The 19,039-nt window shown below is 40.6% G+C and overlaps 1 protein-coding gene across 2 annotated transcripts in view; it reads left to right on the top strand.

The window, feature by feature from the left end:
• Nucleotides 1-19,039, top strand: part of LOC139301877 (disheveled-associated activator of morphogenesis 1-like) — a 44,732-nt gene that overhangs the window by 8,250 nt on the left and 17,443 nt on the right. For both annotated transcript variants that reach the window (XM_070925363.1, XM_070925362.1), the window contains exon 2: nt 16,479-16,768. In XM_070925363.1, coding sequence (XP_070781464.1) covers nt 16,583-16,768 — 186 coding nt within the window. In that variant the 5' untranslated portion in view covers nt 16,479-16,582. The remainder of the gene's footprint in view (nt 1-16,478; nt 16,769-19,039) is intronic.

Here is a 19,039-nt window from a genome sequence, read left to right as displayed (position 1 = left end):
AGTGTACCACTACCCTAAATGCAGTGTCGTTTGTGTCCCAGCAGTTGATAGCTGAGATGCCAAAGGCAGAGGCTGTCAGGTCGATCCTGTTAAACAGCAGGTGTCCTTGTTAACGTCCCCAAACATCCTTTTTCTGTTTTTTTGTTATGGTTTCATTTTTTACTGCACTGCCCAGCCCTTGGTTTAGGGTTCCCAGCAGATTTTCCTAGCTTTAATATTTTGTTTCGGCTTGTCTGGTCTTAGGTTGTTTTTCTCTGCTGAGATTATAACACACTCTGAAATAAGCAGCTTGTAACTCAGCCATCCAGCCATGCAAGATGGCCGTGCACTGTGTGCCGGCTTGGTTTCACCTTAGACTTTGCCTCTGTGTCAGTCAGTCAGTCATGCGTCCAGCCGGCGATAAGCCAGTCTCACATCAATGTTGGCGGTCAAAGATGAGACCTCAGACCTTTTCATATGGATTTAGTCTGGTGAACTAATTATCAGAGCATCCATGTGTGACATTAGCTAACAGCCGCACAATACTTTGAAGCTGTCTTCACCCTCAAAGCAGACTGGATACTGATTGGATTATGTTGGATTAACGTTACTCCCTTTGATTTGTTTGTTTATATGCTACCTCTACTGTAATACTGCATTATGCTGCCTCCTCTTTCTTATCTCTCTGCCCAAAACATTAACTGCTGATTTCTCAGCGCAGTGAGCTTGGCCTACATCTGGAGGGATCAACAAGTTAAGCCACAGCCTTTTAACCCTCAAATTCTGCCAATCCGTTACAAGCACGTTCACTGCAGCTGCAGCCATTCACTTCATAATATTTTTGCAGCAGTGCCTTCCACTTCCTCCGAAAAGATCTTTTATCTTTGTAGCTCTAAATTCTCCAGGTTTTCCTGTGAGTCAAGAAGTCAATTTAAAATTTCATGGCAAAAGAGTAGATAGAAATGTACAGTTTAGAAAGTAGCATGCTCGTGTAGTTTACTAAAACGCTGAGTGATTTCTTTGCATGTCAGTTATACATAGTCAAAATGATTGAATAATGCTTTGTTTTAGTACATATCCCCTCTTAATTGTGAGAGTAGTGGCTGTTTGATAACTGAGCAAAGAAACTACTTAAAGATAATATTTTCAAAAGTTAGTTAAGCATCCAAAGACAATCAGACTGACAAAAAAAATCTTAACCTAAGGTCCACTGAACACTGAAAAAGCTAGTTGGTGGACCTCTACAAGATTTGTGGGTTAAGTCCGAGACTGAACTTTCACTCTCAATAATCAGACCTATAATATATGTTTATAAACCAATATTCAACACAAATTCACTAAAATGTGAAGGGAGGCTACTGCAAATGTTTTGGAAAACTCATGTGCTTCATCATGTTAGTGCTTTTATAGGACTACAGGAAATAGAGGCTCAACCTTTCTGATTATGTTAGATAAGAGAAAACATCATGAGGGTACTCCAGCCATGACATATAAATTGAAAAGGCCTGTCCCTACCATTAGGTTAATGTTATTATCTCCCTATCACAAGCTAGAGTGTGCCACATCTATCCTCTTTTAAAAACACCTTCTTCTTTTGCTGTTCTTCTGCTGCTTTTTTATCCAAACGTCTGAACTGTAAATTGTTGTATCCTCATTGGACTACTTCCTTTTCATATTTGCAATTGCGTGGTTGTGTTCTAGTGATTGGTGGATACAAAAAGTCGCGTGGCCCCTCTGTGATGGACCTTTCTATTCCAGGGGGTAATTACAAGCTTTCCAGAGGGTGGGTAGAGACCAGAAGGACCCTTTCTAATCCTGGCATTTAATTTGTGATCGTTAGGGTCTCCTACAAGGGAAGGGCTGCATGGGTGGAATTTCTGGATATAGCAGCCCCACCCTGAATGAAACATATGTACGGTGTAGCCCTCCTGCCTTCCACCACATGATACGAGCCATAATATTACGTTCCCCCTTCACACATTCCTTCGCAGCAGTCTGAGAAACAGTTTTTTTATTTAAGGGCTGTCAGTCATGATTCTGCTGAGAATATATTTATCATTAGTGTGCAGCAGAACCTTCTATTCACTTTCATGAACTCATCACTCTCTGGATACATGTCCACTGTTTCTAGCTCTAAACCTTTAACTTCATTCTTGTCTGTCGAATATGGTGTCACAAAAGCAACGTAGTAGTTGCATCTATCATGAGGGTTAATGGCTAGCTTTAAGTTATTTTGATTTTGTTTATTTTTGTTATGCCTTGTTGCATTGTTGTGATGTTTTGTTTGTGTTGCTGGCCTTGTCAGCACATGGCACAAAATCGTAAAAAGCAATACCAAAGCAATAGAAAAAATATAGCGATCATTGCCTGTTGAAAACCAGAAAGAAAAGGGTTAAGTTGAGTTTTGTCTGCCCTTACATGCTTAATAATTAACAGAAAAGTTCAGTAAAGAGAGAAAAAGGTTCACACAAACACTGTTTTTTGGGGGCTTTGGTTTCTGTTTGAGTAGTTGTATTAGAGTATGTTTAGGAGCTTAGCTACTTCTTACTTTGAAATGTGACGATGCAAATCCTCCACCTAGCGCTGGAATGAAGAGGTTGTCATGTATTATGTCACTAAAGCTTGATTGCTCCTGCTGTAAATGTGCATGGTCCTAGTATTAGTGAGTGTCAAATGGGAAAAAAGAGTCTAAAGATTGAGTGTTGGCTACTAGTGGTGACATCATACCTTACACATGCATCTTAAATTGGTGCAAACGGATTGTAGACAGAAAGAGGGAGGTTAGAAAAAAACAAAATCACTATTTCATGTTCTCTGACTTAAGCTTGTGTAGCAGGATGCCTTGTGTTAAAAATCACTTTCTTTCTTTTTTTTTTTTTTTTTTTTACAGTAGACGCCTAAGAGACACAGTATCCTCTCTCTGCAGCTCTGCAAGAGAGACTTTGATCATTGTGAGTTTCTGAAAACTAAAGGCACAGGCAGAACTCCTAATGATTCAAGAACGTCACAGAATAGCTTAATTTAAATCCTCTAACACAACTCAGAAATGACTTTGAAAATGTCATCATCCACAGTGTCCCATACATTTCCTTTAGAGGCAGCTACCCAGAACTGAACAGCTTCCACTGTTATCCATTCATGACTGCACCGCCTCGGCTTGCCACTGATGTTTGTAGCACCCGTCCTGTAGAGATGTTTCTTGGAGCAAACTGCAGTTCAGTTTCTCAGATATGGATGTTTCAAATCCGGGCAGAAAGTTTCAATGCTTTAGAAGATTGTATTATATCAGCGAGCATGACATGTGACTTGGAAGCGGTCCAGAAATCTTAAAGCTGCAGGCGACTTTACACGTTGGCATCTCCAAATGGCAGCGAGAGGCAGCAAACTTTTGAAAAGTTTTAATAACCCAAAAATCATGCAAAGGCTCCTTAACGACCTCCAAACTGCATACTCATGTTAAGGAAACTGGTTGGCTTGTGCTGCTTTATGCTTAATGAAGCGATGCAGCATTTATAATACTGAATGTTGCTGAGTGCTCACTCACAGCTGCTAAGAAAGTATGAACTTTTCTTTTGGGGTCGATTTGTGACTTCCTTTTGGCAGAGAAGTGTTCGAGTACGGACTCGTCTTGGCGAGTAGTGTAAATCCGTAGTTTCAGTTACAGGGCATGTGATACTCTACTGTGTTTCTGCCACATTTCCTGATTATGCTGATTGGACAAAGCTGTGTTGAATAACAAAATACAACAAAAGCACAAAAGTGACGTTACCGTGATACTCATTGGTAACACTTGACTCACTTCTGAAGAACAGGAAGCTAATGACTGATAGATGACACTTACTTTGTCAACACCTGCACGGAAACCTGGAGGGCCTGAATCAGGTAGATGACTTCTGTTCTCTTATGAGAACATGTCTGATTTTCTCACCTCCTGTGTCGACAAAGAAAGTAGTGGTTGGTTTGGATATTATAGCCCCAAGAATTACCTTTGAGTTTAAATCAACGCTCCTCTCATGAAGTCTCAACAATAGTGTAACATTATAAACTTCTTAAAGTCCCAATCAAATTCTTTTGGCATCATCCTCATCTGCCAATACAGAGTCTGATCTGATACTTTTATTTACCTAAATGTTGACTGAATAAGACGCATTAAAATAACAGCTGTAGCCTTCTTAATTCTGCCCACCTTTATTGTTAGGATCGACTCAGGACATCTTTATCTTAAAGATAGAATTGCTGGGCTGTTGTATTTGATTGTACAGCTGTTACTTTTATTGTGTATACACCCTCAATTTCCACAAAACGGTATCAGTTCCCTAAACTCCATCCAACTAAAAAGAAGCAATATTCCCATTCATGAGATCATTATTAATGTATTTGAACAGCAACACTTTGTTTTATCCATGTTTCATGTGGTATTACGCTCATGGTGAGATTTGAGTTTAACAGTCAGGTCTTTTGTAGTTTAGTTTCCCATTCAATATTCATGTTTGAAAGAATTTAAAAGAATATATTTAGATTCTGGAATGAAATGATTTTAGCAGCAGTTTTCTTTTTCATTCACTTAAATTATTTGGAAAACACACATGAAATTAAGTTAAATTATTAGATTACTGGTTCTCTTATGTGAAATCTTGCAGCAAAAGGCCAAATTATTGTGATGTTGTATACATTTGCTTCAAGGGAAATACATATTTTTGATGAGCATCCTCCACGGAAAACCAAATTCTTCACACATTTTCATCACTTTGGTGTTTATTTAGTCCAAAACATATCACTATGTTGCAATGTAGGAGTGTTTATGGAAGCTGGATGTTGTGAGTCAGTAATTAGCTGAGATGCAGGAGTGATGCTTGTGCTGTAAATCATGTGGGAGTGTCTGGGATTGTTTAGATTAAAATCCTCTGGGTGTTTTGTCAGTTGTCTCATCATTGCCAGACTGGGTGGAATGTTTGCAGCATTTTAAGTTGCTTGTGCTGAATGTGTTTTTATTTTCTTAATTCATGTTTTTGACATTACCTCATTTCTTTAACTGCCTTGTCACACTTTCACCCTCCCTCCCTCACACACATTTACAACACCCACTTTTTACACCTTAGCTTTGTTCCCCTCCTGCAGCTTTTCAAACAAGTCCTCTCCAAACAAACCCTAAACAAGTTGTCCAAAGCCAGTATAGGGGGGAGGGGGTGAGCTGGGCGGCGGCCACAGCTCGGCTGCATCCTATTAGGACTGGGAGTGTTGAAAAGGGGTGTGGCCTGGAGCCAGTAACATCTGTGCCTGTCCCCTCTGCCCCCACAGCATTCTGCAGAGAAAGGCAGAGAGAAGGAGGTTAGGGAGGGAGTTGATACGCTGAGAAGTTCTCGCCAGCCAGCTGGCTGTTTGCAAGATCTCAAACAGCAGCTCATGGTATGTGGCGAGTTTATCCCTTGTTTGCCCCCCCCGTGCTATTGGAGAAAAACATTCTCCATCTATCTGGGATTTTCTTCTTGGCTGATTTTGACAGCCTCTGGGATTCAAGGTGCTTATTAGCTGCTCCAACCCTGAGCGGACGGCTTTCAACCTGCGTGGATTACATACCTTGCGCAGGAAATGCTCCGCTGCGTGTTGTGTAGAAGCATCATTTTTTCTGTCGACAGTGCAGAAAGCAGGACACTGCAGTGAGTTGAGGATATAAAGGGAATGCTCACAGCACAACAGAGACGAGCTCACTCCTGGACCGGGTAAGACAAGCTCAATGAATCTGCCTATTCTACCCTGTAATCAAATGAGTGCAAGGAAAGGAGTGCAGGAGCCGGCTATCTGCTGATTGGAATGTGTGTGTGGACTGCATGTGACCGGTAGATAGTCCGAGGCTATCAGTGTCTCTGTTTGTGTGTGTGTGTGCATGAGAGGAGTTGGGGCTGCTGGTTTGCTTTATCGCTCCGCAGGATACAGGCTAGATTCCTCCAACCAAGACGTAGGTGATTGTGTCATGTCTGTCTAATTAGGAGGTGTTGGTGCGGAAAACGGTGTTGCTGTAGTAACCAAGGTGTGTGTGTGTGTGTGGGGGGTGGGGGGGTGGGGTGACAGGGTGCTCTGACGGGGCCCTAGGGCTGATTTTGTGGTGAGAGAGTTGTCTTGTGTTTACGGGGAATGCCCCATAATGACATGCTGGTCTCTAGATAGGGTGAGGTGGTGGTAGAAATATGCGCACACACACACACACACACACACAGAGGCTACAGGCTGCTACCTCCCACCAGCTTCTCTCTGTGGTTTGGCGAATGCAGCCTGTTATCAGTGTCAATGATTGTGAGAGAGAGAGAGGATGGCATACTTTTTTCCATGATGGGGGCGGAGTGCAGATAATCAAGTCAATGAAAAGGAAAGTCACCTTGAGCAGAGAGGGGTCTGCTCATTCACCTCGCTCATTTCCTGTCGCTGCCCATCCTTCTCAGGTTCCACGCTCTCTTCCTCAGCTTCTCTCGAGAGGCTATGTATACTCTACATTGCATGTAAATGCTACACTTAGTGAGGTATTACAAAGGAGTGACGGCTAGTCTTTGTAACTCTGCAGGATTTCATGGTGCCTCTGAGTGATGGCAAGCTAGATTTTACTCTATAATCCTTAATGGTTTTGTTATTTGTTTTTGTGCACTGAATTAGAGAGACAATCCTATTTTCTCCCCTATAAACATCCAGAGTAGATTAAAAAGGAGGGTAATGTGTGGTGGAAGGGGCTTACATTAAATCACCCACCCACCCATCTTGCAACGCTCACCCACCGCTCCGGTTACCATAGCAACTGAGGAAGAGGTAGGGATTTTTAAAGGACAGGCTGCAGCTCAGGGTATCCTAGAAGAGATTACAGCGCTCTCCACACCCCATTATTGATGATCTGAGAGGTTATCTGTTTTACTACTCAAATACATTTGTGACACATATTGGACTGTGCCCAGCTGTGGAGCATAATTATGTTAAATAATACTTTTCCTTCTGTTACACAGAGGGAGATCCAGATGACGGCTGTTAGTGCTTTATGATGGTAACATTTGTTCAAAGTCCACTGCTTATATCTGAAAACCAAAGGTTTATTCTTTTCTGTTCTTTCTTGAGAATCAGCAGTTTCGCTTTTTTTCCAGTTTTCTGTCATTCACTGCTAATTTACAGTGATGCTGATCGTGTAATAGTCAAATCTTTAATGTTGATAGATGCACAGAGATAATCTGGAGGACACTAATTTCATGATGGTGGTGATTCTCTTCCCTTTCTGCTGATAGTCAAGAGCTTATTGATCCTCTACTGAAGTGGTCTTCAACCTTTTTTGTCAGATGTACCCCCACAGCCATCAACACCACTCATCGCGTTTCAGAGGTCTTCGTTTTGATAGATTTTTAAACTTGATGTTATTAATCATATGAATATGGATATGGATATTATATTTAATACAAATGAACTTGCTTATGTACTACTACCACTTGGAGTGGCTGGAGCTGGATGTGTCAACCATTTATCCACGACCTTTAGCTATATATTTTAGTTCGTTTAGTTAGTTCTAGTTTTCACACACTCTCAAATTGTAATTTCTAATTTTCAAATTACTTGAACTGCTCCACAATCTTTTCACACATCTCCTGGCAAGTGCAGAACTACCTCCTGATATGTAAGTACCCCTGGTTGAGAGTGAATCTGCATTAACGTCATATGCAAACCCTCTCAGTAGGATTTTCTCTTTTTGATGACCAACGTATGCTGTTGTAGTTATGTTGTAGTAACGTGATGGATGTAACAGGAATAGTCTGACTGACAATCTGGTTAAGACCCCTCTCGCATAATACGTTTTTTGATTCTCCAGTCTCAATACTAATACACAGCATTTTCCCCATCTGCTCACTGAATAATATACTTTAGTTTATTTATTTAATATATTTTAATACATTACAGTACACTTGTTAGGAGCTGCACATGCAGAACATCCAAAACACAGTGGTTACAAATCAGAATTGCAAAAAACTTATTTTTACTTAATTTATAACCCAAACTTGAGCCTGCATGACAAATACAGATCTTAAAAGTTAAGCTCCTGTTTTGAAATAGGCAAATTGTTTGCAATGTCAGCATCTATGTTATGTGTTAAACATTGCTCTTTTTATTCAGACTTCTCTTATTCAGAGAAGAGCCACACATGTTTTATGAGCTATTTTTAAATTAAACTGCTCTTTTTTTCTCCCCGTTGTTTTGGAACACAGCCAGCAAACCGAACTCAAATGACTAAGGTGAACCCTGGCAAGGATATTGTTGCATGTTTGAGTAGTTTCCCTCCTTGCCCCGAGTCTAACCTCCACTTGAAGGTTTTGACCTGAGGAAGAATGCTAACATGTTAAGAGTGGGGGGTTGGAGAGGCTGTCTGGAGAACAAGTTTGACAACCTTGCCTGCAGAAAGAGCAGCAGCCATTAACCTGCTTTTTAATCTCTGTCCTCCCTACATTTCAGCCGCATACTCCCTAATCCTAAATGTGCATTTTTTGGCTTTGTGCTATTATTCATTCATGTAAGAATAAAAAACAAATTACCAGTGAATTTAAAGTGTGGAACAGTTCAGTATGTTTTAGATTAGTCTAATCTTTTGCAATCTCTTATTTTTCCATCTAATCTGTGACTTTAGGCAATTATATGATCATTATTTCTCCACAATTTAATTTGGGAGATAATACACAATTGTTCAAAGCATCCAGTATCTCCATGGATCAGAGGTATAGTTTAATATGGTCAGTCTGCCAGTAAATGGGCTGCCTCTAGGCATTTAGGTCATTGTAGCATTTCTTAAGGGAAAAAAACTTGTAAAAAGCTAGAGGGTACCACAAATTACACTCACCAGTGATTGAATCTTTCCCAGGCAACAAAACAGCTTAACTGACAAACATCTCTTTATCAGCACTGTCCATGAAGTAATGCTGTGGCCTCCGCATGAGGAATGAACACAATCAGTCAGTCAGCTTGCACTGATCACAGCCTTTATCTTCCATTCCTGTTTGGTGATCATTTTTTATTATTAACCATAGCTGTTTAAGACTAGTGTGGCTAGAGATACAGATACAGATACAGAGACTGGTCTTGAACTAATCTGAGTCATCACAGTCTGACTGCGACAATGTCTCCGGATGAAGTATGTGAAGACCACGAGTCTGTGTAACAAGGAAGGACATGGAACAATTAGATTACTACTATGTGACATGGTTAATGGAGTTCCCTGCTTTCAGTTACAACAGATACCACAGTGTCTGTGTGTTGGTAACGGTGTACAGAATAGTCTTTAGCGTTATTGTGTACCATTAAATGTCAATAGTACAATTGTGATAACGGCCTCATTTTCAAAACAGGACACAGGCAGAATTTTAGATTTTTCCAGCAGCTGCTTAAATAGAAAACTGTGACGTTGTTGCTCAGTATTTGCTGTTTGAACACTGAAACAATGAAGGATTCGCTTAAAGTATGAAACTTTTGTCATAATATTATGGAAATGTGGCTCAGCACCAAAATGAAATGTTTATGAAACAAACAGACTAGGGCTGTAATTGTTTTTCCCGATATTTGATTAATGATTTTGTCTGTAAAATGTGAGAAATGTTTGTTTTGTGCCACCAGTGTGTAAGAAACCCAAAATGATGATAAATGACTTAAGAGATTAATCTCCTGACTTTTAGGAAGAAGTTTAGGTAGTCCTCATTTGATCTTTTTATCTTATATTGTTTGTTTATGACATTGGTTTAGTAAAGATGCAGAAGAAAAACTGCAGCAGTGCCCTGTTGTTCCAAATGAGCACATATATCAGTGCTTACACATAAACGTACGTCATGATAAAAACAGGAAAAACTACCACACCAAAAGAATCACATTACTTCCACCAATGAGTCACAGCTCACAGTAACTTTGTTACAATCCTCTGTCACTACTTCAAGATCTGCTCTTTTTTAACCTGCGGCCATGTAGACAACTATAAAATGTATCAGCTGTTGGAAGAAATGCTTCCTTTGTCTGTCTCTGTGCTGTTATCCCTTTCTCTGCGCTCTCTCTGTGGCCCTGTATGTTAATCCTGTAATCTGAGAGCCACTTCAGCACTACTCCCTCTGCCATGTGACATTAATGCTCCAGAGGCAGTATCTTTGTCATATCTTGACACACAATCCTGTAATGTAAATGCACATGAGCGCACAGGCATCAGCGCTGAACGGCTCTGCTACTGTAACACTGCTGCTTTCACACCAAGGACAGTTTTGACGGCTCTTGTGTTGTCTGATGCTGAGGCGTGATTGATTTTAATCTCCTCTTGACCTGCCAGTCAGCATTTCTGTTGTGGCCCAGTTATTTTCTGATGTGTGTCCAAGTCTGAGTGTGTTTACTCTTGGTGTACTTAGGGCGCCATTAAGTAATTGGCAGAACGAGCGATATGTATGCTATCCAGCTGTGCAAGACAATCGGGCACCACTGTGCCGTTTGTACCATAGCTAAACCAGAGAAAATTTGACAATATGAAACACTGTGTTTAACATGAAAATTACTGCCATATAGCTACCGGTTTCAGAAATAACATGGGTTTTATCGATCAGTTCAATTCTAACTTACAGTTAGCAGTTACTAATGTTGGCTTTGAGCATATCATGAGGGATATTTGAGTTTTTCTGTATTGGGGAAAAAGCTTAGCAATACATATTCTGCAGCCGCATTGAGAAATGGAGATTGTTTTATTAGTTTTGATTGTTGTTACTATTGAGCATTTTGTGGTTGAATCAAAACAGTTTTGAGTTTCACAGGTTGAGCAACTTCTCTGTGTCCAAATACTGGGATGCTGATTGATTTTCAGTTCCAAGCTCCAAGCTCAGGCTGTGTGTTTTGATGAAAGGACTACCACTAGCCTTCACTGTGTGATTCCTGGGTCTTTTGTTTGCAGCTGTCCAAATTGATCCAAAATAAATTACCAAATGTAGTGCTCAACAATCGTGGGGGTTTCCAAAAGTCAATAAACCTCGAGTGAAACACAGTGCAATCCCCAAACCATGAACTGTGTCTCCACTGGCCTTTTCTTTTAATATAAGTACCCTTTAATGCTCAGTGGTTTTCAGTTTTTTTTTGTCACTGTGAGGAACACTGTAATGCAATGTAGTGCAGTATGAAACGACACTACCTACAATGTCGAATTGCTTTGCGTTGAAAATACTGCGGTGAGATGATCATCAAATTGCAGGTTTGATCCATCCCAAATCCTAAATCAGAAAAGAAGATTAAACTTCTGTGCAACAAATGCCTTTGTGGTCTGCCTATAACACAGCTGCAGCTATACTCTGTATAACCCAAGCAGTCAGTTAACAGCGGTTTCATATTTTTATTTATCTTCACTACAGCTAAACCAAAAACAACACATGAAAGGATTTGGGTTTTGTATAGCAGCTCATGTGACTGGATGACTAAAAGCATGAATAATTTTGTGCTCTCTTAGGGCAGAGGTATGGCATAATGTAGGAATGATAATAATGGTAACATGACACTTTATTGATTCCATTTTTCATGACAAAATTCATTTTCATTTGCTTGCTCCACAGAAAGGTCAGAGGTCAGGGTCAGACAGAACAGTGACCCTGGAGCAGGGAGGAAGTCTGTGTCTTGCTCAAGCACATTTCAAAAAGGTAGATTATTGCTAATTATAGCGCTTTAGCCCAAGAGAGACATGTTGTAGCTCTTTTCCAAATAATTCAAGGTGAAGCAACCCTGCTGTCTCTACTTCACTCTGAGCAATTAGAAACATAGGAAAGCTGTTCTGCTGTGTCTTGTCCCAACCAGCATTAGCACGGCTGATGATTTAGGTAGCCATAGCAGCTGTAGATATCAAAAATTAAAAGTACGTCTCAGCACCAGAAACTGCAGAGAGATGCCAGCTGGTGCAGAAGAAGGTATTTCACACATCTGTTTTCAATACACTACTGTCCACTCTGTTCTCTCTCCAAGGTTGAATTCCTCCTCAGAGTGAGGCACATTTTGGCTTATTAGCATTGGCTAGTTGACCTGTTAGTATTTATAAATTATACACAAAGCCGCCTATTTATGACAGCAATTATTTTATGACAGACCACATAATTGCTATTCGATTATATGTTTTTATTTGGATTTGGTTTAGAAACTGCCCTTTTTGTTTTCATGAGTAGTTTGATTGCACACTTGTCCTTCATGTTTGGCGGTATTCAGGACTTTGACTTGCTGTTATTATCTTTCTTAAGTCTTTGTATACCAACACCATAAATTTCAGTTTTTGGGGAATTTTGATGATGTACCTTATAGGAGCACTGTGGTAAAGGAGGGCACTATTAGATTGGCTTTTGTTCGAGAGCCCCAAGCAGCACCAGAGAAATCTAACCCACTTTATTTCCACTACACGCCATGTACCGTCAGTGCTTATGCTATTCAGCAAATAATATAAATCTTGAAGTAAGTTTGAGCAGTAGAGGAGGCTGAAGAGATGAGTAAAATGGACAAAACTAGAGAAAAGGAAAGGAGGCCTTGGCAAAGCTGGAAGAAGACAGCTGTGAGGTCATCTTCGAATTCTTGCTCTCTGTTCTTCATTCCTCTTTGCACATGTTTAGTAATGTGAGCGTCTCTCTGTGTTTAGCTTAAGATGCTTCTCTCGGCTTCTGCCTTTTCTCCAGCCGACCTGACACTTCTGCAGGTTTAAAGGAGAGGTCTTGGTTAGGCAACGTTGCTCGGGCTCACACTGACTTTACAAACACTGGGCCTCTTTTTACAGTCTGGACTCAGGCCAGGTCACCCGCCAAACCACATGGTCACGAAAACAACAAGGCTATCCAAGGATAGAAATCTACTATAGACAAAGAGAGGAGTGTTTGTGTGAATATGGGTGGGCGGGCTTAATTATTGGATGTGTATGAATGACTCGAATCCTTGTACTGTAAGTAGTGGCCTACAAAAGTCATGATGTTTCTCCAGCACAGTCCAAGAGTCGATCTACGTCGGTATAAACAGCGCTTATCTTGATAATATGGAATATGGAAAGCAGCATTATCAACAACTTGGAGACTGTTAACCGCTAACATTTCAAACACGCCTACTACAAGGATAATCCCTGAAAAGGACTACTCATTTGACTGCTTGGACAGCTAAGGGTCAGTTTGACTGGTTGAGTTGTACGTGTTTGATTTGGGATTTGAAGTCATCCGTGTCGCTATTCAGTTAGAGCAGGTGACAGTGGAAGGTGTTGTTGTATGGCTGTTGTTCAGGGTCACAAGGCTCACCTGGCTATGAGAGGAATGTCCTCTTGTTCTAACAGGCCTCTGTTATGTTGGGAACCTTGACCGTCTGACAGAAAACCTCCTGGGGCTAATGTCGGAGCACTAATGTCTCACAGGTTAACAATTACAGCACAAACACGAAGTCTTAACAGTGACAGTCTGCACGTTCAAACCTTAAACGCCGCCCGTTTGTCCTTGTTGTCTGCCTCTCTGTACCCTCCCCACATGGCCGAGCCGTGGCACATCCACAGGTTTCTGTAGCTGGACGGGGACCAGCGCTGTCCCACTCTGGCTCAGGGGTTTATACAAAGTTTACAGCTCGCTTTAGCTAATGGAAAAGATGGGCAGTTTTGTGGACTAATATGGTCAAAGAGGGCTTTGAATTGCTTCTTCCCTTCATGCTAGAATAGATGGTGAGCGTGAAGCCAAGCAGCTGCTGCAGAGGCCTGTGGTAGTCTATTTGGAAAAGTCAAGTATGTGTCAAAATAAATACACTATTCAGTGTGTTAGTTAGAGTGAGCTGCTGTGTACTTTATCCCACGTGTGGCCATTTGGCCTCATGCACCTTGTCTTTGTAGTACACTATAAGCTTTTTCATTCACTGGACTTTGTATACACGGGTACATTTGCTGTCTTTCTTTGGAAAAGACTGATTAATCTAGTAATGGGGTAAATGTGGCTATTGTTAGTTTTGTTTGACACTTTGCCCAGTTATTACTAGTTTGTTGGCCAGAGACACAAGTGGTAATTTGGACTAATGTCTAGCACGTCTGATTTAAATGATCATTGCAACAAATCATTATAAACACAGTTTACCTTGGAACAAAGTATTACATTGTTAAATGATATCTTACATTTGTGCTTTGAAGTGTTTTGATTATATTCCTTTTTGTGATTTGCTTATTTTGTTTTTGTTAGTATAAACATATTAAAGGCGACACAAACATTTTGGGGTGAAATATGAAAATAACACGACAGATTTCAAGATTTCCTGGTCGTTGGAAAAAGTCGCTGACAACTCTATAGCCACTGTTTTTTGAAAAGTACAGCTGCTGGATAGAGGAAACACAGATGAAGCAAAAAAGTTACTAAAATGAGACAGTGATGGCATCAGGCTTTATTTAGGTAGACCACAAAATTGACTTTTTATAATTTGACTCTGCTTAGACAAAGTTGCCACAGGAAATGTCTTCACTTTCCCTTTTGGAAGAGATAACTTTAGCTGTCGTCTGTTGCCTCAGCCAACTGAGCAGAGTGACCCGCAATCTTCGATTTACAGTGAAGAACGTGACCTGACCAGGTTAAATTTAGACTGCATCACACTGCTTAGGATGCATTCTGTCTGGGCGAAGCCTCTGACTTATAGGAAAACACTGGGAAAGGTCAAGTGAACTTGGTTGTGTTCAGCGGGTTGCCGGTCACCAAGAAAAGACATCCAGAAATTCCTGCAGGTCAGCGCAGCCTCTGTGGTTATGATGCTTGGCATCACAGCGCTCAGCTCAGCCAGGAGGGGGACTGTAGAACTGTTTTTGTGACATGCTGACGACAGTGTCCTCGTGGATATCTGGACACCACATCTTTATTTGCCAGACAGTGGAGAGAGTCTTGTGCACTTTCTTCCATTATCCCTGCTTGGAGTCAAGCCAGCAGGTCTGAGAGGAGACACTGCAGCTGTCTCCTCTTCTACACTGTGTGTTTGTGCAAATTAGTAGTTTGTTACAAATCAAACCTCCTTTATGTTTGTGCTAGTGAGATTCAAGGTCTGTCTTGTCTCAAAATCGTACCTTTTGTGTCAGTTTTTAGCTTTATCTACTGAGTAAAATGTTTGAATAGCTGTAACCAGAGAACCAAATGCTCCACGTACAGTTCAATCTAATCCCAGGACATGAGGGCTGTAACATGCTAACGGCTCTGTGAGGCTGTACTTTGGCAAAAAGTTAATGGATCACCAACGTTATTAGAAATTATCATGAGAACATGAATGTGTGTACAACATTTCATGGCAATCCATCTTATTGAGATCTTTTAGTCTGGCCCAAAGTGGAGGAACGACCACCGCTAGCATGGCTAAAACCAAACCAAAAATACCATTAAGCATTGAGAAATCTACTTAAGTGGTGATGTTTTTGGACACATTGGATCTTCACCTGGCAGGAAAAAACCTTCTATAATGTGCTCAACCCTCTTCATCTATGCTGTTCATTTACAACAGCTGATCTCTGTGTATTTTTATCTGTGATATAGAGGCAGGGCAGATGGGGCAATTGTCCAACAGGATTGCGCACATTTCCTACATTACTGATAAAATTGCAGCTGCTAGAGACCAGACCAAATGTGTAATCGCGTCTACTAAGTCAGAGAGCCTGGGAGGGAAAGTATGGTGATGATGATTATCAGGATGATTGAGGCAGTGTATGTTTGAGTTTGACGTAGACTCCAAATGTTGTAAATCTCACCTTTCATTTGAACAACATGCAGGCTGACATACACACCTTTATAATGACGCATCTCTGGGTTTATGAGAGAGCCTGTTTTTCTTCTTTACCCCCAGATGACCAAGCCAGTCTTCAAAAAGCCTTGCACACCTCTCACCATGGTCATTGTAAACACACCCCTCTAATCATTGCTCGTTAGGTCATTAAAGGAAAGCTGATGCTGAATAGGAAGGAAGGGGAGATGAAAAGACCTGAATACACTAATCCTGGCAAATTATGGTCTCCATTTCAAACATCACACTCTCACAGGACCCATTGTGTAAACGATATAATTGAATCTTTCAGTGCTTGCCCCCACTGATACGGCGCATTGTACTTTCCCTTCAAAAATTATGACCCTATACCGTGAACCATTACTAGGGGCAGAGGGTTAGGTTGTAAGTCTGGAAAACTCATAGCCTTGATAGGTTTTGTGTCGTCCGGCTGCTGAAAAGAAACAGTTCTACTGATGACAACATGGCTGAGCCCCTTAGTGTTTCTGTGGGGCTTCGGATTTCATCTAAGAGAACAGAAAGTATTAATCTTTGTATTTAGTGCCATTCAAATGGTAATATCAAAGTGTTTATGGACTTTTTTATCGTCTTCTATTGTTAATCTGTCTCTGAGAAAACTCTGCTTCTGTAATTTATTTTTGTGTTAGTAAGGTTAAAAAGCACAAACTTCACTCCGTTGTGTGACTACATTTGGTTTTGTGTTGAAAACTCATTGTGTCCCTTCTCTGTGTTCACAGCACTCTCTGACGGAGGCCAAACTCTGAGGTGGAGGAGGCTGTAAAGAGGCCCTGAAGGAGCCTCCCACCCTCCCTACCTGACCAGCTGTACGCATCGGACAGCCATGGCTCCTCGGAAACGCGGCGGCGGTGGCCGCGGTGGCCTCTCCTTCATCTTCTGCTGTTTTAACAGCAGCGATCACCCAGAGATAACCTACAGGCTGCGGGAGGACTTTGCCCTGCAGGCCATGGAGCCAGCACTGCCCATGCCAGGATATGATGAGCTGGATGGCATGTTCTCCGAGTTGGTGGTAAGACATTATTCTGCTTTTCATGTTGACGAAATTCAGGCCAGAGTGATTGTAAGACTTCAAAAGAAGCATTTAATTCATGTGTCGGTAAAGATATTTTAATTTTGATTTAAAGTCTGCTGATATTCTGTATTTTTCTTAATGTCAGCAAATCCCATGAAAAGACCAAAAACAACAACAACCAACTAACAAGTTTTGCCTGTGTAGCTAAAGCCTGATATAGCCTATTCCATTGTGCCTTAGACCTCCATTGTCCAAAAAACTATTAAAAACACATGCATGAGCCACACTGTTGCACTGGATGACTTGTTTTTTTTTTATTACCATGAGTACGGCCACTGTAGTTTATTTTGAGTTAATTCCACATAAACCATCCTGCTGCTGTAAATACTCACTAGCACCAAATGTGTATTAATCCGTGGCTGGAAATAGTCCCCAAGAAATGCGCTATTTACTCTTGTTTGGGTAATATTTGCCAAAAAGTACAGCGCCCAGTTGTTTTAGGAAATTATTTTGCCTTTTTAAAATATATATATATATATTTGTGAGCTGTTTTAAAAGGTTTAGATTTCATTTCCAGTTTTCTGTTTTTCTTATTCATCAGGCAAGAGTGGGACATATAGGATGAAAAAGATCACTGTTCAAAAGCAAACTTATTCACATTATCAAAGTCACAATAATTTTATGTCGTTGTTAGTTGTTAGAACGTAATTGTTAATCAGTTGATTGTTGACCGCTTTTTAAAACTTTGAAGTGGTCTCACGTAGCACATACAGTAATACATAGTGTAGTGTGGAAAGACAGGTCTTTGTTTAGTTCATATAAAAACAATTTAAAACCCTATGAAATCTAAAAACCATCATGCCTTATAAATAACGGATAATGTAAGACATATATGAACAGTGAAATACTTGGAACTGATAATCTTTTTCCTGAATGTTCAAGAGAATTGAAATATTTGTTATACAGTGCAACAGAGATTTTATTAAACTATTATTAAACTCAACTTTTTTCTTTTACATTCACAAACTGTCACTTCCTCCCAGTTTACACTGTCTTGTGAGTAACGGGGCCAGGCTGCTATTCTTTCTCTGTCTTATTGTCACTTCTAATTTGTCGTGCTCTCCTCGCTCTCCTGCCCCATTTTCCTCTCCCGTGGTTGCCACAGTAATCTAAGCATGACATTTTTGCACATCAATAGGCCTCATTCAGGGACTCTTAATGTCTCTCCCTCCTACATCTGCTAATTGCTTGTTTTTGTCTACCACCCTTTATGAAGACATAATTGAGTGAGTTGAGTGTGACGACAAGGAGGCTTTCAGTTGCTCTTGTTTACCAAAAGAAAACAGCCACGTGCTTTTCTTTTCACCCAGTATGAGCCACCATGTGTGTGTATAATCGTAACGGGCTTGCTGGAAAAAAGATGGGACCATCTGCTCTGTTACGATCAATTAAACCCGACCTCTGAACTTGAGATTCATTTGAAGAGTTTTCCAAAAACCTGTAAGTTGAGGTAAAGCTTCTTTTCCCATCCTGCATTCGGAGAGATAGGGCTCCTCTCACTCGCAGTCAAACAGGACATGAACAACAATGTAGCTGCTCTTTATCATCTAAAGAATCAATAAAACATGCAATTGAATTAGCCCTTTTCCCATTCAGTACTTACTAGTAAGTACGTGGACCTAATTCATGAGATCAATCAATAGTCCACAGAACTATTTTATCATTGCACATATTAATTCACATTGCTTGATGGTTTTGGCTAAGAACATCCCCAAAGACAATTCCCACTATGAGCAGTTGACACAAAACGTTTAGCAGTCAATCTGTTTGGTAAACCACATTAACTTAATCTATATTTGTTGCTTAAATAGCAAGAAGAAAGAATAAACCTGTAAACCTGTGTTTAGACTAAATTGCTTGAAAGCCTCCTCATTTAAACATGATTGCCTTAGGATTTGACCAATGTGGATTAAAACATGAAACAGACACTGTGATATAAGATGCTTAAAATGCTGATATCCTAACCCCTGCTCAAATGAAAACTTGTTGATATGTTTTTATACATTTAGACATTCTCAAAAGGTTGAAATGCTCTGGTATTTAAAAAATGTCCCTACAGCACCCTTTGTGTGCCTCTTGTGATGCATGTTGTCTCCAGATGTTTGTTACCACATGTTGAGCAGACAGACCACGGCTTATCCCCCCACCCCCCCATTACTCACACGTCTAAAGCCTGCAAAGACATCTGATTTGATGTCATATTGAATT

This window comes from Enoplosus armatus, chromosome 19, assembly GCF_043641665.1.
Source record: "Enoplosus armatus isolate fEnoArm2 chromosome 19, fEnoArm2.hap1, whole genome shotgun sequence".
Lineage (NCBI taxonomy): Eukaryota > Metazoa > Chordata > Actinopteri > Centrarchiformes > Enoplosidae > Enoplosus > Enoplosus armatus.
This window is presented reverse-complemented; position numbering and strand designations above follow the sequence as displayed.